The 23173-nt window shown below is 46.2% G+C and overlaps 1 protein-coding gene across 1 annotated transcript in view; it reads left to right on the top strand.

The window, feature by feature from the left end:
- Nucleotides 1-14618: 14618 nt before the first annotated feature.
- The window catches only part of LOC105704517 (protein vestigial), a gene marked incomplete at its 5' end in the record, with an annotated part of 37868 nt that continues 29313 nt past the window's right edge, over nucleotides 14619-23173 (top strand). Inside the window, 2 exons of the mRNA XM_023433605.1 lie at nucleotides 14619-14829; nucleotides 15496-15654. Coding sequence (XP_023289373.1) covers nucleotides 14619-14829; nucleotides 15496-15654 — 370 coding nt within the window. The remainder of the gene's footprint in view (nucleotides 14830-15495; nucleotides 15655-23173) is intronic.

Genomic DNA, 23173 nt, shown 5'->3' with positions numbered 1-23173 from the left:
CGACACCGAGATGGATGGTTCGATTTTCCTCATCGCCACGTAATCGGTCGAACTTCCAGCTGGGGGATGAATCGGGATACCCTGGGCCCAAAAGGTGGAAGATTTGGATTTTTGCCATGGACGAGTCTATCCAAAGACAGGGTTTTTCGTCCCTAAGAAGTCTATCCAAACTCTCGCGGGACCATCAACCGGTCCACTTTTTCTGAGGGTCGATCACCATCTCGGCGACTCCGAGATGGATGGTTCGATTTTCCTCATCGCCACGTAATCGGTCGAACTTCCAGCTGCGGGATGAATCGCGATATCCTGGGCCCAAAAGGTGGAAGATTTGGATTTTTGCCATGGACAAGTCTATCCAAAGACAGGGTTTTTTGTCCCTGAGAAGTCTATCCAAACTTTCGCGGGACCATTAACCGGTCCACTTTTTCTGAGGGTCGATCACCATCTCGGCGACTCCGAGATGGATGGTTCGATTTTTCTCATCGCCACGTAATCGGTCGAACTTCCAGCTGGGGGATGAATCGGGATACCCTGGGCCCAGAAGGTGGAAGATTTGGATTTTTTGCATGGACGAGTCTATCCAAAGACAGGGTTTTTCGTTCCTAAGAAGTCTATCCAAACTCTCGCGGGACCATCAACCGGTCCACTTTTTCTGAGGGTCGATCTCCATCTCGGCGACTCCGAGATGGATGGTTCGATTTTCCTCATCGCCGCGTAATCGGTCGAACTTCCAGCTGGGGGATGAATCGGGATACCCTGGGCCCAAAAGGTGGAAGATTTGGATTTTTGCCATACACGAGTCTATCCAAAGACAGGGTTTTTCGTCCCTAAGAAGGCTATCCAAACTCTCGCGGGACCATTAACCGGTCCACTTTTTCTGAGGGTCGATCACCATCTCGGCGGCACCGGGTCGGGGCTCGTCGGCTTCAAAAGAGCCGGAGGGACCAGGAGGACGATCTCGTTGTAATTTGTCCCTCCGGATGGAGATTCCCTCCGTCGTACACCTGGCGGCATCGCTAATGAACTAAACTTAACTAAAGGGAACTCGTCGGGCCGAGCTTATCGATAGGCGCGTCCAGCGCGTCCACCTTGACCGGCGCGTCCAGCGTGGTCCAGCGTGGGTCAGCGTGTGCGAAGCTGCGCCGTCTTCGAGGAAGATAGGAGAGCCCGGCCGACGAATGGCCATGTCGGCCAGACAAATTGCGAGATACTCCGTTCACATGGTAGCTCGTTACCGATCTCTCCCCCTCCCGTAACCCTGACCCTTGGTTCGCCGCGATCGGGCTCGGACCTCGTCGCGATCTCCGGGTCCTTCCACCAGGGATCAAGGCCCCTCTCCTCCAAGTCCCGCCTTCCACAAGAGAATCCTCCACCCACTCTTCCTCCCTCTGATATATCTGCACTTCCTCCCTTGCGTCTCTCCCTGGAAAGCTCTCTAATTTCGAGGACTCCCCCAACCGAGGAAACGTCGCACCTCGATCGCCATCTTTGACGTCCCAAATAATCGATCTAAAATCAGTCGATTCGAATACAACACTTTTTTTAAAGGGTATTAGACCAAACTGTCCGAAACATTGACACATCACTCCTGATCATCTAAGAATTGTCCTGACAGGTTCAAAATTTGGGTTTTTGGAAAAAATTATTTAACTTAGCCGAGACCAGAACCAATATGGTGTTGAGCTCTCATATTTCGATCAATATACAATTATCGAAGGCTCCGATATGAGAAACGAAAGGGCCAGGGCAATTTTACGACAATTTAGAACACTCTGGTAGTCGATAAACTCGCAATTGAACGGGATAAAGGCAAAAAAAGTGTTGTATGCGCTTCTGTGCTAAAACGATGGGAATACGAGGTCTTGGAGTGAAAATTTAATTGACCTGGAAATCACAGATGGCGCAGAGGGTCCCTCTGCAGTCAATTAGGGCCCCAGAAAGCATGAATTCAGAGGATTCCTGGAGTTTTACTTCAATTCCTTGATATTTATTGTACAAAACCGACAGGTGGAGCATGCCATTTGGTAAAATATCCAATATAATTCGACACAGCTGTCAATATAAAAACGAACATCGGCAACGTAGGCATTTAGAAAAATCATCTTTATCGACGTCGTTTATTGTACAAAAACGACAGGTGAAGTATGCCATTTGGTAAGATATCCAATATAATTCGACACAGCTGTCAATATAAAAATGAACGTCGGCAACGTACGCATTTAGAAAAATCTTTATCGACGTCGATCGAGTTCCTCGACGTGTTTCACTTCACCTTAATAGATTTTCGCAGTAACGGGCAAAAGGTGACTCGAAGTGCCGGTCGGTCAGGATGGAGAAGGTCCCTTTCGGACGGCAGGAGCCGTGGTTACGAAACGTTGAATGAACAAGGTGGAACAATGTTAGGGCTCATCGGGATGCCTCATCCGTCTTATCCCAAGGGCCATTAAATATCCACCATCTTGTCGCGACCTTGTAGCCGAAACAACTGTGGGAACCGGTGGAGTCGCCGGCATCCTCTCTCCTAATCCCTCTCCCCGAAGACAATTGACTTCGTCATCGAGAAACGGATGGCCGGAACGTGGACGTCAGCGGCGTCGCGTTCTCTTCCGTCTCTTCAAGGAACCAAATTTCGATGGGACCACCCCTCGACCCATTATCAACCCCATATCATCTCTATAAAACCCATGAACCATCTTTAACCCTTTCGTTACCTTGGACGAGATATCTCGTCCAAGGTAACGAAAGGGTTAACTCCTTAACTTTGCGTTCAATTTAATTCGAGCGCGCTAAACAGGCCAAACAGTGCACACTCGAGATAATTCGAGCGGCATTGTATTTTATGCTACTGTAATTTTTCCCCCTCGAATATAATCGAGAATTTTATTGTTTTTCCCAAGACAACGTTCTAGTATCTTTTCTTACATAAAAAAAATTGATCTCTTTGGCCAGTTCTTTTTCAACAAAATCTGTGCGTTAAGGGGTTAATCCCTCCACTCTTCAGCCACATCCCATGAAATCCCCCAACGAAGTCCCTCCTCCGTCCCCAAAACCCCGATTTCCCATCCACCTCTTTCCCGATGAGGTCGACGAAGTTACGTGGAGGGTTGTTCCCCCCGCAAAGTTCGATCCCCCCCCCCGTCGGTAAATCAAAATCAACGTCGCGAATCACCGAGGTATTAAGTGTTTTAATGGGACGCCGGGGAGCCGCGGCAGCCGGAGGAGGACGCGCAGATTCAGAGATCTATAAGAGAAAAGGGAAAGAAATAAAGACGCGGGCCATGGTCCGTGGGGCGGGGGGCCGGGAGGGGGGAGCGCTCGCGCTCGCGCTTCGGAATGCTTTGAAAGGCCGCGCGAGCGAGCCTCGACTAGAGCTCGANGGATGCGGGCCCCGGGGGATGTCGGGGGGGGATGCCGCGTGATGCCGGGGTGATGCGCGGGGGACGGGGGGAGGGGGCGCCGAGGACGCGGCCGTCTCGGGAGCCGGTCGCGGCTCGGCTGCTCGCAGCTCGATTAATTACCACATTGTCGTCCGGCCGACGCTAGATGTTCCTCCGCGGTAACCCTACGGGGGCCGTACCGCTCCTCGATTTAATCTCCGGCATTTTTAACCGCGTAAACGGCCCCCCGAGCCAGTCCTCGTAATTGAATTTCACGGAACCTCGGCGCGAGCGGACGCGGAATCCGCGGGAGCGCTTTCCTCCCCGCGGATGGAATTCTCTTGGATATGGACGAGGACGACCCCTGGGGGAGATGCGTGATCCTTAGGAGGAGCGCTCTCTTTTGGTTCGCGGATGCGTCACCAGGGTTCGCTAGGTATGATAGGTGATGTAATATAGGTGGTTTTTTACGTCTTAAAGGAAAGTATAATGATTTTCTAATATTTTTGTCGGATGTTTCGTTCAGACATGGTATACTAATTTTATGAGGTATTTTCAAATGTAATGTATCATGTGTATTAGAAATTTAGTAGATATGTGTAATAAATTTATAATGTATGTTATCAATTTGGGTACTTGATTTTAAATAGTGCTCCTGCAGACAGACAGATTTGACATGTGTTCCGGGTGCTTTCGAAGAAATCTTTTTGCAATTATTGGGGTTTCGAACCCGGAACTCACGGGAAAGTAGCAATGTTGCTCATGATGCTACTGGACTCTTCTATTGATCGTAAGAACTTTTTTAAAAATATTATTTTAATATTTTTCGGACTCAAGAATGTCGCTACAATGCTTCTCCGACAGTACCATCGATACTTATCATCTCTCGATTAAATTTGTTTAAGAATAAACTTATGTAAGCGATCGTAAAATTGAAAACTCATCTGAAAGATGTGTAAACGATGCGTACTAACCGACTCTTGAATATCAAATTTATAATTCTTCTCCGCGATTTCACAAAATTACAACACGATGTTATAAAATTATAAATTTACTTAGAATTTTATAATAAATGTATATTAATACATTGTTAAGACATGAAATGTATAGTTTTACTACAACTTTATGTACTAAAAGTGTATGAATTTAGTGTTGTATGCGCTTCTGTGCTAAAACGATGGGAATACGAGGTCTTGGAGTGAAAATTTAATTGACCTGGAAATCACAGATGGCGCAGAGGGTCNCTCGAAGGGAGGCCTGAGATACAACCGGGGTCGAGATGGCGGATCCTTCGACCTCGAAGAACAGGTGTTTCCTTTCCACCATCAGAATGCAAGCTCGTGATAAATTACAGATTAGAATGCAGAGGAAACATGGCGTGCTTCCATGGAGGTCTAAATGTCACCGTAGTGTAATGTAGCGGATCCATTGTTAAGACATGAAATGTATAGTTTTACTACAACTTTATGTACTAAAAGTGTATGAATTTTTTTAACAGTCTACGCTTATACTATTACAACGTATAATACGTCCCTAATTTTCTACACTAGCGTGAAGTATATCACGCCCTTCTATTTTTAAATTTTAAACGTTATCGCCAAATTAATGCATTATCCAATAAAAATATTTAGATGTTTACATACGTACCAGAAGACGTTTATAACTTAGCGGATGCCGTATATCGGTCTGCGATCGGTGAGGTTCCTACAAACATAACCTCGAAATCCTTGTTTCTGTATTTGAGATCGCGACGATTGTTTTTACTATTCCCATTTCATGGACCTTGAATAATGGGCAAAGGTGTCATGAAAATCGTGTCCGAAAACTGCTCGTTCCCCACCATGGGAATTTTCGGATCCGTACGTACGACCATGGGCCGGGGTGCTCCAAGGCGCCGCGCGATGCGCGACCATCCATCGACCCGGTGGACGTTGACGGTTTCGGCGGAAGATGGACGGATGGGAAGAGATCTTCGATCTCGGGATGAGAAACGGGACGTCGCCGGTCGAGAAATGGGTTTTTGTCGCCTTCGCGCGTGACCGGGGAGAGATCACGTTATCGAGTATCGGTTACAATCTTCGGGTACGCCCTGCATGACGTCCCGTGATTGGACGACGTCGCGGCTGGTTCGCGGACGGAGTTCTTCTCGGCTGACCCCAAGGGGACCAAACCGCTCCCTGATTTAATCTCCGATATTTCCAACCGCATGAACGATCCCTGGAACCAGCGCTCCCGTCATCGTAATTGGATTCCGCGGAACCCTCCTAGGGATGCATTCGCGGATGCCAACATCCGCGTGCCGCGGGATGGACTACCAATGGCGGAATCTTATCGCGGCTTTTTCTCCTATCAATGGAATTCGCAGGCACGGTCGGATTCGAACCGCTGGGAGCGACGGGGATGCCGCGCTCGGAGACGCCGATGGATTTCGATACGGGATCGTTGGTCTCGCGTATGCCTCGCCGATGTTCCCTAACGAGTTCGTCGAGGGCGAGCGAGGCGACAGCTAGCGCGAGACCCTTCTGCGCGGCTTTGCTTTGTGCGAGCCGCGTCACCTCTCGATTTAACTCGATCCCTAACGTCGCTTCTCGAGAGGAGCTACCCAATAGCTACGAGAGTAAATCTTACGGGCGCAATTTCTCCATTTTATCTCGCCTCTTTGCGGATAAACTTACCCTTCGCTTGCTTACGAAGTCTTTCATCTCGATCATGACGCAGAGGAAACATGGCGTACTTCCATGGAGGTCTAAATGTCACTGTAGTGTAATATGGCAGAGGGTCGATTATTATGAAGTTTATGTACATTTTTGTAATCTTATGGTTGAAGTATTACATAGAGAAATGGAAAAATTATAGGTTAGAATGCAGAGGAAACATGGCATGCTTCCATGGAGGTCTAAATGTCGCCGTAGTGTAATGTAGCGGGTCGATTATTATGAATTGTCTCGATAAAAATTGATGGAAATTTATATACATTTTTGCAATCTTATGGTTGAAGTATTACATAGAAAAATTACAGATTAGAATGCAGAGGAAACATGGCGTGCTTCCATGGAGGTCTAAATGTCACCGTAGTGTAATGTAGCGGATCGATTATTATGAATTGTCCCGGTAAAAATTGATGGAAATTTATGTACATTTTTTCAATTTTATGGTTGAAGTATTACATAGAAAAATTACAGATTAGAATGCAGAGGAAACATGGCGTGCTTCCATCGAGGTCTAAATGTCACTGTAGTGTAATATGGCATAGGGTCGATTATTATGAAATTTATGTACATTTTTGCAATTTTATGGTTAAAGTTATAACATAGAAAAATGGAAAAATTACAGATTAGAATGCAGAGGAAACATGGCGTGCTTACATGGAGGTCTAAACGTCACCGTAGTGTAATATGGCAGCGGGTCGATTATTATGAATTGTCCCGATAAAAATCGATGGACATTTATGTACATTTTTGCAATCTTATAGTTGAAGTATTACATAGAAAAATTACAGATTAGAATGCAGAGGAAACATGGCGTGCTTCTATGTAGGTCTAAATGTCACATAAAAATCGATGGAAATTTACATACATTCATGCAACCTTATAATTGAATTTTTACATAGAAAAATGGAAAACTTACAAATAAGGAAATATATAAATACCCTTTAACATTGTATATTTCCCGTATTACTGTATTTCTACTTAAATGTAATATTACATTATAATTTCCCTTAACATAACTCATACGCCAAATATGATATTACAGGGCCAACGTAATTAAACATAAATTGATCCATGCATTGAAATAACCAACATTGAATATGTAAATTAACAAGGTTAGTTTTATCAGTGCGTGTATTTCACGTCCATGGTACCACTACACACCGAAACGCCCACACATACGCGAAAGCTCGCAAGCCCAATACGAGAATATAGATCTCTACGAGTGAATTGGATGATTTTCAAGAACTATCCCCATTCACGCATCCGGAATGTCTTTCCTCCTCTCCGGGGAGAGCCGCGATCTCACTCGAGGGCGATACTTGCGAGCGCGATTCCCGGCGCGCTTTGAGGACCCGGCGTTGATGAACTACTCGGAGGAATGCCGGCCCCGGGTTTATTAGAGCAGATAATGATAACATCTCGGAGGCGTAGCCGGGTTTTCTCGCCACTCGTCTCGCACCCCCGCTGGCGGACATACGTCACCGTCAGCTTATTTCCGTGCACCCTGTGCACCCCGGGTCCTGATGTATGGGTGCAATTGGTCAGGCGGCGTGGCGCGGCAGCGCCGATTTAATGCGGCGAAAGGCCCATTTGCGGCGGGCCCAATCGGGCCGCTTCCATCGGGCTGCTGGACAGAGAGAGACGGATCGATGCAGCCGCCTCGGGGGGGAGAGAGAGAGGCGAGGGAGATTTACCGGCGAAGGGCAGGGCGGGCGACTAGTCGGGACTCTCTCCAGCCAGGGATTGGTGAACTCGCCCTATAATTCATACACGCCCATCCGTGGGATGGATTTATGCCTTCCGAAGGGAACAATGGCCGCCGAGGATCCGCTCTGCCGTTATCGGCCTTATCGCGGACTTTTACGAGAGCGGGGGCAAGTCCCCGAGGGATGGACGGTTTTTCTTTTGGCCGTCCGAGAGCGACGTTTTGAGTATGGCGCGTCCTCGGGTCGTGCGGTTCGAGTTTATTTCGGCGGCTTATAAAAAAGGACTAGGTTCGCCTTGCACGTCGCGGGGATCGTGATTGACCCTCGAACTCGGACTATCTTTATCGAGAAGTATAGAGTGGTATAAGAATTTCGGTCACGCAATTCGCTTGGCACCTTCTGCTTGTAGAAGGTGATTCGAGTCGAGTGGGTCCTTCTAGGGTTCGCCATTCGTTTATCGGTTTTAGGTTTTTTTAGATGTTTAAGCGCCGAAGTGAAGATTGAAAATCGAGTTTTTTTTTATCGAGCTTCGTAGACGCGGAGGGGTCGAGGAAACTTTACTGGGGAATTCGAGAAAAGATGGGGCCTTTAAACGAGGCGGGGGAATTCTTTCCATTTGGAGGGTTTGCAGCTTGGGAAGAGGACAGGGGTCCGCCATTCGTTTATCGGTTTTAGATCGATTTAGATGTTTAAGCGCTGAAGTGAAGATTGAAAATCAAGCTTTTTTTTTATCGAGCTTCGTAGACGCGGAGGGGTCGGGGAAACTTTCCTGGGGAATTCGAGAAAAGATGGGGCCTTTAAACGAGGCGGGGGAATTCTTTCCACTTGGAGCGTTTGCACCTTGGGAAGAGGACGCCGGTTCGCCATTCGTTTATCGGTTTTAGATCTATTTAGATGTTTAAGCGCCGAAGTGAAGATTGAAAATCAAGTTTTTTTTATCGAGCTTCGTAGACGCGGAGGGGTCGAGGAAACTTTACTGGGGAATTCGAGAAAAGATGGGGCCTTATACGAGGCGGGGGAATTCTCTCCATTTGGAGGGTTTGCACCTTGGGAAGAGGACGGGGGTCCGCCATTCGTTTATCGATTTTAGGTCTATTTAGATGTTTAAGCGCCGAAGTGAAGATTGAAAATCAAGTTTTTTTTTTATCGAGCTTCGTACACGCGGAGGTGTTGAGGAAAGTTTCCTGGAGAATTCGAGACAAGATGGGGCCTTTAAACGAGGTGGGGGAATTCTTTCCATTTGGAGGGTTTGCAGCTTGGGAAGAGGACGCGAAGACGCATTCGTTGTCCTGGGGATATCCTTAGGGCTCGAGATCTCGGAGAGCAGGAGTGCCGGGATGCTGAGGGAGATTCCGAGATGCTAACTCGAAGGGAGGCCTGAGATACAACCGGGGTCGAGATGGCGGATCCTTCGACCTCGAAGAACAGGTGTTTCCTTTCCACCATCAGAATGCAAGCTCGTGATGGACAAGGAATACCGGAATTCCGCGAGTCTCCTACGTGTATAGAAATTAAATATCATTGGTACATGTCTATGTTACCGTGAATGACCGAAATTGGAGAATGTCGACTTTCACCGGTGGATGTCAACAGATACCAAATACGTCGGTGAAAGATCGAATATTTCATTACATTGTTGTACATTCGGACCCTCTCCAGTGTGTGTCGACAATCACACACCGGTGAATGTCAACATTTACCGGTGTAAGTCAGAAATAAGGGTATTTAGCAAATATTTCGGACATACACGAAGCGACTATGTGAATGTTGATATTCACCGGTGAAAGTCGACATTCTCCAGATTTCGGTGTTTCACTGTCACATCTACATTTAAAAAAAAATCGTAATAGTCAAATACAGACACCAATAAAAGGCCTCAATTTTTCCATCGATTAAAATCCCTCGATTTGCTCCTTCGTAATTATTTACACGGTTTCCTTAATGCGAATATCCGGCACATATCGTACTCCTGATAAGCGACTCTTCTTCGTCTATTTTACATACCGGCGCTAATGTACGGCCTATCGAACGGAGTTAATCGAGAGAACGTCACTTATCTGCAGGCTCCGAATGCTGGACTTCTGTAACAAGATACGAATGGATCACTTTATCCTCTTATTTGAGGCATTCAAAAGGAATTACTTATGTAATTATTCGCTCTGCTTAATCCGCGGTACTCGGTTTGGTTGAAGCAAATTCTAGCAAATCTCTCGTCACCGAGCCATCTTGTATTCGGTATAAATGCAATTACACATTTGTTGACTTTCAATGTAATCGTACCCTGTACGTATTAATTAAATAGTAATTGAATTAAACCGCGGACAATGTCTAAATGATTATCCTTAAGTGGCGGGGATGAAGCGTCTCGGTCCAGCTATTCGCTCACGAGCGGTCGCAATTTTGATAAGGCGAATTCTGATGAATTTCGTGCCTTCAAAAAATCTTGCGCCCGGTAGAATTACACCGCGTACAGTGTACAAATAATTATCCCTAAGTGGCGGGGATGAAACTTCTCGATCCAGCTATTCGCTCGCGACCGGTCGCAATTTTGATAATGCGAATTCTGATGAATTTCGCGCCTTCGTAAAATCTTTCGCCCGGTAGAATTACTCCGCGTACAGTGTACAAATAATTATCCCTAAGTGGCGGGGATGAAACTTCTCGATCCAGCTATTCGCTCGCGAGCGATCGCAATTTTGATAAGCCGAATTCTAACAAATTTCACGCCTTTGAAAAATCATGCGCCACGTAAAACAATGACTTTTAATGCAATCCCAACCTATACTTATTAATTAAATAGTAACTGAATTAAACGGCGGACAATGTACAAACAATTATCCTTAAGTGGCGGGGATGAAAATTCTCGATCCAGCTATTCGTTGGCGAGCAGTCGCATAGCGAGCTCCTCGCGCTATTTGCAGTGCCGGCAGGGCCCACAATGGACGCCGACGCTCGGCGTCGCTATGTGCTCAATGGAGGGCTCCCTCTGTCTCGCACGGGCGTAATCGCCGGTGCTGAACCCGACGTAGGCCTGTCAGCGGACGTCGGCGGCGCGGTGCCCTCGCGACGCCATTGCCAAATACCGCGGCCAGCTAATCGCTCCAAGTGCGAGGAGATTACAAGCGAACCTGGCCGACGCCTCGCGGATGCTACTCCGCGTTCTGGACGTACCGAGGATTTTTGGCACCTCGACGTTTTTCCCCTTTTCCGTTCTCCACGGGGTCACGGGCAAATCTTTTGTGAATTTTCACCCCGCGGTGGAAGCGCGTCTCAGAACGTCGTCGTTTCTGGGTCAGACGTTTCAGTACAATGTTTCTGGACTTCTTGAGCTGGCGAAAGAATCCTTGACTTATAAGATAGGTTCTTTTAATGAAAATTTACTATTTTATATCTTCAGGGATCTCTTTGTCAAATCTACGAAGATTAGGTCGTTAACACATTCGCGAGCGCTGACGTGAATTCACGTCTTTTCAAGCTCTAACCCTGGTTGCCACTGACGTGAATTCACGTCATTTTAAATTCTATTCCTGGTTGTCATTGACGTGAATTCACGCCGTTTTAAATCCTATCCCTGGTTGCCACTGACGTGAATTCACGTCATTTTAAATTCTATTCCTGGTTGTCATTGACGTGAATTCACGTCGTTTTAAATCCTATCCCTGATTTCCACTGACATGAATTCACGTCTTTTCAAGTTCTATTCCTGATTTACGCTGACGTGAATTCACGTCTTTCCAAGTTCTATCCTGGTTGCCACTGACGTGAATTCACGTCATTCTAAATTCTATTCCTGGTTGTCACTGACGTGAATTCACGTCGTTTTAAATCCTATCCCTGATCTCCACTGACGTGAATTCACGTCTTTTCAAGTTCTATTCCTGATTTAAGCTGACGTGAATTCACGTCTTTTCAAGCTCTATCCCTGGTTGCCACTGACGTGAATTCACGTCGTTTTAAATTCTATTCCTGGGTGTCATTGACGTGACTTCACGTCGTTTTAAATTCTATCCCTGATTTCCCCTGACGTGAATTCACGTCTTTTCAAGTTCTATTCCTAATTTACGCTGACGTGAATTCACGTCTTTTCAAGTTCTATTCCTGGTTGCCACTGACGTGAATGCACGTCTTTTTAAATTCCATTCCTGATTGCCGCTGACGTGAATCACGTCCATGACGATACACGATACAAGTTTGCGGCAACCAGTTTCAGAATTTCATTATTTTCGTCGGTACTCAGTATTTGAAACGGAAAATATTTTCCGGTTGCGATGTTTCGTTCGTGAAGGTGATGAATGAATCGTTCATGAAGCTTTTCTTCGAACTGGATGTACCGAATCGTTTAAAGTTTTTCAACCTGGGTATGGAGGCTATAAGGAAGACCCTGACATCGACGAAATTTCAGTTTTTATAATAAAATGTATAAATGTCTATTTAAAAAGAAATTGACGTTTCATGGGTGTCAAGACCTTTCTTATGGCCTCCATATTTGCGCTGTAAAGCTTAAAAGAATTCGGTATACCCAGTTTGGTGAAAAGTTTCACAAATGAGACCTCTTTGACGCCACTTTCACATCATCTCACCGGTTATTTTATCCATAAAATATGTTTGTCCTAGGAGACCACATAGAGAGATGCTAATTTTTAACGCAATAACGTATAAACGTATTATGAGAGTTGGTTCACCGGTAGGAATTAATTCATGTTGAGGTATTTTAACCCTTTGCATTCGAAATTTGTGTTATAATATATTTAGTAGGGATTGAGTGGTACTTTTCGATCGCAAAGGGTCAAGTCTCTTTAAAAAGAAGTGGTATTTCCACAGTAGAAATTTCTACGGTAGAAATGTTAAGCTGCTAAAAGATGCGATTCATAAATAAAGTGTTGCCTCGAACGCCGGATTTGCGGGATAAATTCAAGATGTACGTAGAAGTTCTCGGATTAGAAAATTCCGCGGTTGGTGACGATCGTTTCATCCCCTTAATAGGAAGTCACCCCCGAGTTCGGTGTTTTAGCAGGATACGCGACGGTTCTGGAGCAACGGCGGAGACGCCATCGACGTTTCGTCGGGTTTAGCACAGTTGGGTTTATGAGTTTTCCCGTAACGACCCACGTCGTAAATTCCATTGTTGCGCGCCGAAATCAGAGGAATTCCTCGCGACCTGCTGGAGCGTTCGTGCTTTTATAGGTTTATGGTGTTTCGGGCCTTCCCTGTCTTTAACGGCGTGTCCCTCGTGATATACTGCCATAGTTTACCCTGGACCACCTCAGGATCTTAAACGATAATCAATGAATCTCCGAATTTACCCCATCCAGGTCGTGGTTGGTGGAAATCGCCCATCGAGGTTCTACCCCTGTGAAGTTTGTCACTTTAAGAGGATATGAGAGGCGCTAAGAAATTTAATCGACGTCGATAAAGTAAAATTCATCTGTACCCTTTTTGGGGGTAATGCCGTTTTGAATACTCAAGTGGTAACATAAGCTGGCACGTCCCATTAGTGACATTTATATTTATGTTGAAGTCTTTTACAGTCTACGATGAGAATTATGCGAACTGAAGGGTTCCATTTGTCATCTCGGTAATGTAATGATGAAGAGATCGATGTAAAACTGCCGAAATCCCATGAATTCATGACTCTTTTATATTTTGATGAACCAACGTCGCCATCTGTGACATTTAGCTGCAACTAAATTTTTATCCTAAAAACACGTATCGTTCGGGAAAGTATTTCCCACATTTTCCTATCTGAGTCTGTAATATTCCATTTCTACGGTATTCTTAATTGTTCGAGCTAGGTCCTGAAATTCTTCATTTTCGATTCTAACCCCCCAAGAAGCGTAAAACATCGAAAACGTGTACGGACCACGCGGTGTTGGTTCTAGTCCATGATAAGTAAATCAATTTTTGAAGAAAAATCAAATTTCATGAGTTTCAGGACCTACTTTAGGGCCTCCATATTCCCGTGGTAAAATTTCAAACGAATCGGTACACCCAATTCGGAGAATACTTACCCCAGCGATTTAACTTCGCAGATACATATATAGGCTGACTCTTTCATATCACCTTAAGGTGAAGTGAAACACGTCGAGGAACTTGATCAACGTCGATAAAGAAGATTTTTCTAAATGCCTACGTTGCCGTCATTCGTTTTTATATTGACAGCCGTGTCGAATTATATTGGGTTTTATACCAAATGGCATACTCCACCTGTCGTTTTCGTACAATAATTATAAAGAAATCGAAATAAAACTCCAGAAAACCTCTGGATTCATGCCTTCTGGGGCCCTAATTGACTGCGGAGGGACCCCCTCCGTCATCTGTGATTTCCAGGTTAATTAAATTTTCACTCCGAGACCTCGTATTACCATCGTTTTAGCAAAGAAGCGCATACAACACTTTTTTTGCCTTTATCCCGTTCAAATGCGAGTTTATCGATTACCAGAGTGTTCTAAATTGTCGTAAAATTGTCCTGACCCTTTCGATTCTCATATCAGAGCCTTCGATAATTGTATATTGATCGAAATATCAGAGCTCGACGCCATTTTGGTTCTGATCTGGACTGAGTTAAAAAATTGTTTTGAAAAATCCAAATTTTTAATGTGTCAGGACAATTCTTAGATGATCAGGAGTGATGTGTCAAAGTTTCGGACAGTTTGATCTAATACCCTTAAAAAAAAGTGTTGTATTCGAATCGACTGATTTGAAGGATGTTTCACTTCACCTTAAATATCATTAATGAAATTCCCTCGAGTTTTATTCATATTCCGGAGCAAGGAGGGTGCCGAGTTACGTTGAAACGTTGAGAATAAATATTTTTATCATTTCAGTTGAACATTCACCAAAGGTCCCTGGAAGCGGCGGGTCTCGAGATTTGCGGTGCTGGGAGCAGTGTTCCTCAGGGACAACCCAGCAGTGCGGGTTCCGTAGGTTCTGCACCTAGTCCGGCGTCACCTCGACCTACTGGACAGTCGAGACCTCCCTTGTCGACGACGACGTCGCAACCTTCGAGAACCTTAGACGACGACCGATCCACCGACGGTAAATCATCTGATAATATCTAATATGATATAACCCTACTAATACGTCGTAATGAAAAGTTATTTATACAATAAACATTATATACCTCGGTTTAAATGATCTAAATGCCAGCTGATTAAACCAATACGAGATTTCATTAAATGGGATAAATCCCCGATTCCTTAATCAGGACACGGAACACCATGTGCAGTAATTTCCCTGTATAAGGCATCCTTTTTTAAATTCCCCGTCACATCAGCAATGGTCAGGAAGTTTGGGAATATATCATGGTATGTCTGTCATTTAGAGTACGCCGCAACACTGTGTTAAATATACCCTGTCCGTCATCAGTGCGTGTCAAAGAGTGTCTCGGGGTGTTTGCCTAGCGGTCTAAGGATCTATTGTTGCGGTGTGTTCTAATTTCGTCCGCGATTGTTGGGCAGCTTCAGACCTATCGAACATATGTAGTCTACCGGTAATTTCTGCACATGAAGGTTGACTGAAGCTCGGTTCTCCTGAAATAGTGTTCTCATGTGTCGTATTCATGATTTGAAAAAACGCGTGATGTGGCAAATCTAAAGAATAAAAATCACACAAAAACACAGGGTAAAGCCTGATAGGGTATTTCGTTATCATTGTTACTTACTGACGTAGAGTATCGTAGATTCTTGGCTCATTGTCATGTAGCCGCAGGTGCTGGTACCGCGGCAGAGGACTCGGACGATGGAGAGAGCAGAGCCCAATACGTGAACGCGAACTGCGTGGTGTTCACCCACTACAGAGGGGATGCAGCATCCGAGGTGGAGGAACACTTCCAGAGGGCCCTGGCTCACGACAAGCTCAAAGGTGAATTTTTTTCCACGTCTCTTTAATCGAATGGCAACCTTCGCGACTTATTTCGAGTCTATTGGCGGCTCCAAATATGGCGAAAGCGGTCTGCAAGCCAAGAATCGAACGGGTTCAAGGACTGCACTCTAGAATTGTTCCCAGGACGCGTCCGAGTTGTAGGGTCTAGTCTATGAAGGTTTTAGTAACCCTTCCACCCTGGCGGGTGATGCCTTGTAATTCAGCAAAGAGTTTTACCAATTCTTTTCTTTTTTCACCTCGCAAATATTCGACTTTATAGTTGGTGCTGAATAGGTTAGGCGTTCGGAGTTATCGAGGTTATGGGACGCAAGTAGAAAATTGGGAAACGAAGAATCACCAATACAGAATATAAACAACGCATTTCTAGATGGACGGCCTTTAAGATGAGTCTTTGTTGTGGTAATGTCTAATCTATAAAGATTATAATAAATCTTCGATAGCGATAGGTAATAACCTCCTGTGACTTAGCAAAGAATTTAGCCAATCATTTTTAGCTAGCAGATCTTCGACATTATGGTTGATGCCGAGGGGGTTAGGCGTTCCCAAGGTTTTAGGGTGTAAGTAGAACCTCGACGAAGGTACCTACACATGCTAGCAACGCGCTTCTGGCCAGGAAGGGTACAGTAATAATGGGTGCTTCAGACTGCGATAAGTGGAGATGTACTTATAAACGGCGGCACGGGATGTTGAAGAAACGCAAAGGCGACTTATCGCTGGATCAGCTGTAATCATTACGGCGTGAGGCCGCGTTACCACGAGTACTAAGGAGCCCGGTATCCTTCATCCCGAGGAGTGGGACTTTCCCGCGGATATAATCAAAGGACTTCATCTGAATAAGGCTAAACTGCCCTCTTGCAATCGAACACTTTACATTGGGAAGATAAAACTCCTCATAAGGGTCGCCGGCCAAGACCACTTGGACGAGTGTACTAGTTAAAGACCAAAGGGACCTTCAGCGCGCATTTATCAGCACCCAGTCGCGATGGTTCACGGATTCGCGGATCGGAGTTGGCCTCACCTCGGCAGGATTATCCCGAAGGAGCCAAATCCCGACAGACGGCACCGTCCGAGACGGTCGAAGTAATAAAGTGCGCCATTAGGCCGACAACGCTAACAAGCCCCTAACGATTGTTCCGCCGTCGTGGGTCCGCGAGTTAAAGGCCGGGATGCCGCGACCGGCGGAGAGGGAGAGGGGCAGGACAGCTAGAGGGGAGGGTAAAGGAGACGCAAGGAGGTTTGGCAAGCGATCAGCGTAGCGGCTATATCGGTGTCGTTTAAGGCCGCATTTATCCCACCGCCACTCAGGATCAGTTCACTAGCCTGCTTAGAATTCAAGACAACACGACCTAATTGTTATGTGCCTTCTGCCTCCTCCGCCGCCTCCTCTTCCTCGCCGCTCCGCTGGTGCACGGTGGGGCAGGAGAGGTAAATTAAGAGCTCCTCTCCTGGCGAAGGAGAGGAGAGGCTCGCCGGAGAAAGAGAGACGAGGAGACCCCGGGGTGGAACGACGGAGAGAGGTGGAGGGCACTCGCGGAAAGAGATGCCTGGGAGAGACGGAGGGAGAGAGTGGAGAACGAGGGAGCGCGTCGCCCAACGGAGGAGAGGAGCGGGCAGAGAGAGACAGAGAAAACGCCAGACGGTTTTAGCCCCGGAATGCCGGGTAACGCGCAAGGAGAGAAGGTGAAGCACGCACATTCGCCAGGACAGAAATGCCCTGGCTCCCTGGGACGTGCAACGTTCTTCCGAGATTGCAGCTTTCTGGATCGGAAAGACTGGTTCGGGGTTTGGATGGCTGGAGGGAATTAGGGGGTCCCATGAGATGATTTTGGGTTTGGGGTAGATGAAGAGTCGACGAGGAGGAGACTATTGGGGGTGGATCGAACGTGGATCGAAACCAGAGGAGACTAGGCGAGTTCAGGTCCATGTGCTGATCGGCACCACAAAGTTGGTTAATTGATACAGAAGGCTGGGATCTGAGAGAAGGTGAAGTACGCACGTCCACCAGAACCGAAATGCTCCCCTGGCTCCCTGAGATGTGCAACGATGAAGGGTCTCTGAGGAATAGAGAAATGGGGGATGAAACGATTTTGGATTTGGGGTAGATAAAGAGTCGACGAGGAGGAGACTATTGGGGGTGGATCGAATACAGAGTGGACTCTAGGCGAGGTAACCGTTCATGTGGCGATCGGCACTACAAAGGTGGTCGATTGGCAGAGAACTTTGGAATCGGTAGATTTTGCCGATCGAGGTGGGTCCAGTCATTCGGGAACCAAGATTCGTGATCAGGATCGCGAGGAAACCGCCGTGCCAAATTCGTGGCACGGTAGGATGCATCCAAGTGCATCTCACCGGAGCATAAAGTCGCGGTCGGGGTCGCCATCGGTAATAACGTTGAAGCCGGGAAATTGAGCGAGTCGTTCCGCGCGGTGGCGTCAAATTAACGCCTGCCTGGAGTCGCTGCTGGTGCTCTCGCAGCAACAGCGTCGCAATTACTTGACACGACGCCCGGCGTCTTCAAAGAGCGGCGAGGGAGTGCTCTAAATCGGAATAACAAGCCATCCGGCGCCGCGGCGACATCAATCCAGGCCGGCTTACGTCTTGACGAATCGAGGCATCCGACGTCGAGCGACGTGTCTATACCGCACCGGATTAAGGCAGAGAAGTCGTCGACAAGAAGACGCGACAAGGCTTGTCCATCTTGCGGGAGCACTCGCTGATGTGCTTACACCTGTACGTGTAGTTGGGGCAAACCTAGACCGTATATCCCAGTATTGGAGTGGGTGTTAAGGTGAAGTGAAACACGTCGAGGAACTTGATCGACGTCGATAGAGACGATTTTTCTAAATGCCTACGTTGCCGACGTTCGTTGTTATATTGACAGCCGTGTCGAATTATATTGGGTTTTATACCAAATGGCATACTCCACCTGTCGTTTTCGTACAATAATTATAAAGAAATCGAAGTAAAACGCCAGAAATCCTCTGGATTCATGCTTTCTGGGGCCCTAATTGACTGCAGTGGTACCCCCTGCGCCATCTGTGATTTCCAGGTTCATTAAATCTTTACTCCGAGACGTCGTATTACCATACAAGCACATACAACACTTTTTTTGCCTTTATCCCGTCCAAATGCGAGTTTATCGATTACCAGAGGGTTCTAAATTGTCGTAGAATTGTCCTGACCCTTTCGATTCCCATATCAGAGCCGTCGATAATTGTATATTGATCGAAATATGAGAGCTCGACGCCATTTTGGTTCTGGTCAGGGCTGAGTTAAAAAGTTTTTTTAAAAAATCCAAATTTTGAATGTGTCAGGACAATTCTTAGATGATCAGGAGTGATGTGTCAAAGTTTCGGAGAGTTTGGAATACCCTCAAGAAAAAGTGTTGTATTCGAATCAACTGATTTGAAGGGTGTTGCACCACCTTAAGGACTTCTCAAATACCTTGTGTAACAGTAAGCGTAAAGGTACGGGAAGAACTGGGAATCTACTCGTGGAAACACCTCCTGATACTGTTCCACCTGTATAAATACTTGGTGAAAACCTAAACTGCAGGGCTCAGCATTCTAGTGGTTGCTAGGATCTCGGATCCTTTGCGTAATAAGACTTCTAAACGTCACGATAAACGGTACACGAGTGACGATAAATCGTAGCGATTCGTGGTCCGTGCAGACAAATCCAGCTCTTTTTTAGCGTCCATACGGCAGTCACCTCTGTATAAATTGGTTTACACAGAGATTTCGCAATAATTTATCGTTACCTGGGTTTGACTGACCGATTCTTAGGTTCATGTTGCGGTTAAGCAAGGCATTCACGGTGACTTTAACATCATCCACTTCTTCGAAATCTACGTTCTCCAGGACTTGGACACCATTCAAACCAAAGCAACGACACCAAAGCAAATGTTCACCTTAGACGCCCAATCGGTAGAGCGTTTGGGCATTTGTCCCATGGCCTAAGATCGTTGTCTAAGGATAGGTGGATGGACACGGCAGATAGTTTTGTTGTCGAAAACTGCGAGGCTGTAAATCCGTGGACTTATCAGATCGCCCTTTCCCTGCGTTGTCCATTTTGTCGGATGTGTGTTTCTCCGCTAAAGTGGTGTCCATCGGACACTAGTGTGGTTTCCCCGGCAAAATCGTCCACTCGCAACTCAAGTTCCACCACACCCAAATCCATGACGGTCCTCGATCGGAAGCTTAAGGTGACACGAAAGTGGCATCCGAGGTTTCAGTAATTAATGAAACTTTTCTCCAATCTGGGTCTATCGAATCGTTTCAAATTTTATCACTTGAACCCGAAGGCCCCAAGAAAGTTTTCTTTTTATATTAGAAACCTGGTAAACGTTTATAAATAATTTCAAAAAAATTAAAACGTCACGGGGGCCCCCCTGAGGTAAAATTTCAAAAAATTCGCTACAACCATCTCGATGAAAAATATTACAAACGATCCCTCGGCCGTTACTTTCATATTAATTGTTAATTGTTCGAGCTAGGTCCTGAAACTCTTCATTTTCGATTCTAACCCTCCAAGAAGCGTAAAACATCGAAAACGTCCACGGACCACGCCATGTTGGTTCTAGTGCATGATAAGTAAATAAATTTTTGATGAAAAATCAAATTTCATGAGTTTCAGGACCTACTTTAGGGCCTCCACATTCCCGTGGTAAAATATGAAACGAATCGGTACACCCAATTCGGGGAATATTTTCCCCAACGATTTGACTTCTCCGAGATATACATAGGCTGACTTTTTCATATCCTCTTAAGGTGAAGTGAAACATCCTTCAAATCAGTCGATTCGAATACAACACTTTTTTTTAAGGGTATTAGACCAAACTGTCCGAAACTTTGACACATTACTCCTGATCATCTAAGAATTGTCCTGACACATTAAAAATTTGGATTTTTCAAAAAAATGTTTTAACTCAGTCCAGACCAGAACGAAAATGGCGTCGAGCTCTCATATTTCGATCAATATACAATTATCGAAGGCTCTGATATGAGAATCGAAAGGGTCAGGACAATTTTACGACAATTTGGAACACTCTGGTAATCGATAAACTCGCATTTGAACGGGATAAAGGCAAAAAAAGTGTTGTATGCGCTTCTTTGCTAAAACGATAGTAATACGAGGTCTCGGAGTGAAAATTTAATTGACCTGGAAATCACAGATGGCGCAGGGGGTGCCTCCGCAGTCAATTAGGGCCCCAGAAGGCACGAATCCAGAGGATTTCTGGAGTTTTACTTCGATTTCTTTATAATTATTGTACGAAAACGACAGGTGGAGTATGCCATTTGGTACAATATCCAATATAATTCGACCCAGCTGTCAATATAAAAACGAACGTCGGCAACGTAGGCATTTAGAAAAATCTTCTTTATCGACGTTGATCAAGTTCCTCGACGTGTTTCACTTCACCTTAAAATCGCCGCGATTCACGGCCAAAGTCTCGCAGAGGTTCGAAATAACTTCCGGCGACATTGCCGGAGACGCGGTTGTCGATAAAGCGATCGGAGGTTGAAAGTTCGCGGAGGTTCCCCAGTTTGGGAGCATCGGGCAGCGTCCACGGGGCACGCATCGGCGGCACATCGGGCACAGAAGAAAGCCGACCGCGCGCGCAGGCCGACACTCTGTTTCTTTAATTGCGTTAATAAATAAAGGACGCCGGACCAGGGGACCGGGCCCAGCCTCGGGGCCAGGTCCGGCTGGGCCAGCCAAGCCGGGGCAGGAGAGAGAGAAAGAGAGAGAGAGAGAGAGCAGGGAATCGAAGCGGCCGCAGGACGCCGCCTGGAAAGGGGACGGGGCCCTATCTCGCATCTCTCGCAAGCAAATCGCAATATTTAACGCGATAGTTAGTCCCGGCCCGGCAGGATGACACCGCTGAGCCAATCCGTGGCTCCGCGGCCGTCGACGCGGCCGAGAAGCATATTTTACGCACGCGGCCTGGTAGGAGGGTGTAAGGCCCCCCGGCCGCCACCTCCTCGACGGCGAAACCTCGGAGCGCGGCATTCCGCGCGTGGGAAACAATGCGGACTGGCTTCTTTATGCGGCCCCGTGTCGCGGGTGGCTCCGTGGGACGGGCCCGATGCGCGCGACCGAATTACAATATCGAATCTTGGGCCCGAGATCGATTCCCTGCCGGCTTTCTCATCCGGGATCTCGGAGGAATTGGGACCGATAGGGTCGGATAAGAAATTCGCACATGGTGGAACATCCGATAGTGCGTTGTTGCATTTATTCGTCGATCATGGGTCGATCATGGGTGTCGATCACCGTCGAATTGGGACCGATAGGGTCAGATAAGAGATTCGCACATGGTCAAACGCCAGATAGCGCGTTGTTGCATTTATTCGTCGATCATGGGTCGATCATGGGTGTCGGTCATCGTCGAATTGGGACCGATAGGGTTGTATAAGAGATTCGCACATGGTCAAACGCCCGATAGCGCGTTGTTGCATTCATTCGTCGAACATGGAAGTCGATCATCGTCGAATTGGGACCGATAGGGTTGTATAAGAGATTCGCACATGGTCAAACGCCCGATAGCGCGTTGTCTCATTCTTTCATCGATCATGGGTCGATCATCGTCGAATTGGGACCGATAGGGTTGTACAAGAGATTCGCACATGGTCAAACGCCAGATAGCGCGTTGTTGCATTTATTCGTCGAACATGGGTGCCGATCATCGTCGAATTGGGACCGATAGGGTCGGATAAGAGATTCGCACATGATGGAACGCCCAATAGCGCGTTGTCGCATTCATTCGTCGATCATGGGCCTTACCATCCAACCGATAATTGATCCACGCAGGAAGATAACGTGAAAAATGCACAAAACTATTTTTGAGGGCAACGTTCTTTCCTAGCAACAACAAACTGCACGTCGTTAGTTCTATTGAATGGCAACGAGAATACTTTTGGTTTACTTAAAAATGTATTACCTGATTTAGATACTATGTTTCCTAGAGGAAGGTATTGTTTGGTTGCATTCTCGGCTGGTACTTCTGCAATCATTTTTCCCGTAAATGCGATTAAGAGGGTGAATGTCCTTTTTTTTTGTTCATTAGGTGTGGTAATTTGACAAATTGAGAACAATTGTTTTCGTGAATTATTAGAACGGGATAATTATTAGTTTCTTGTGAGCTCTTACAAGGAAGGTACCTGAGGTGTCCCCCTCCGATTTTGTTCATTTTTAAATATGTTATAGGGAACTAAAATCTAAGGGACCCGTGTTTTTTTTTATCGGCGGATAAACACTTTTAGGGGGTGAAATCAGGCTTCAAGGTTGGCCCTGCAAGGGGATAAGTTGGCTGTTTCATGTAGAAGCACTCGACCGATTTTCATGAAACAACTGTCAAAATGTAGGGAATGAAGAATTATGAAACATGCATTTGGAATTTTTCGAAAAAATTCGTTTTTAAGGGGTGAGCCACCCCTTTGAATACTTCTTTTACCCCTTACGCGAGCAGTAATTGCTCTATCCAAATGAAACTTGG

Source organism: Orussus abietinus, unplaced genomic scaffold (assembly GCF_000612105.2).
Source record: "Orussus abietinus isolate OABI.00-Male unplaced genomic scaffold, Oabi_2.0 scaffold109, whole genome shotgun sequence".
In the NCBI taxonomy this organism is placed as follows: domain Eukaryota; kingdom Metazoa; phylum Arthropoda; class Insecta; order Hymenoptera; family Orussidae; genus Orussus; species Orussus abietinus.
This window is presented reverse-complemented; position numbering and strand designations above follow the sequence as displayed.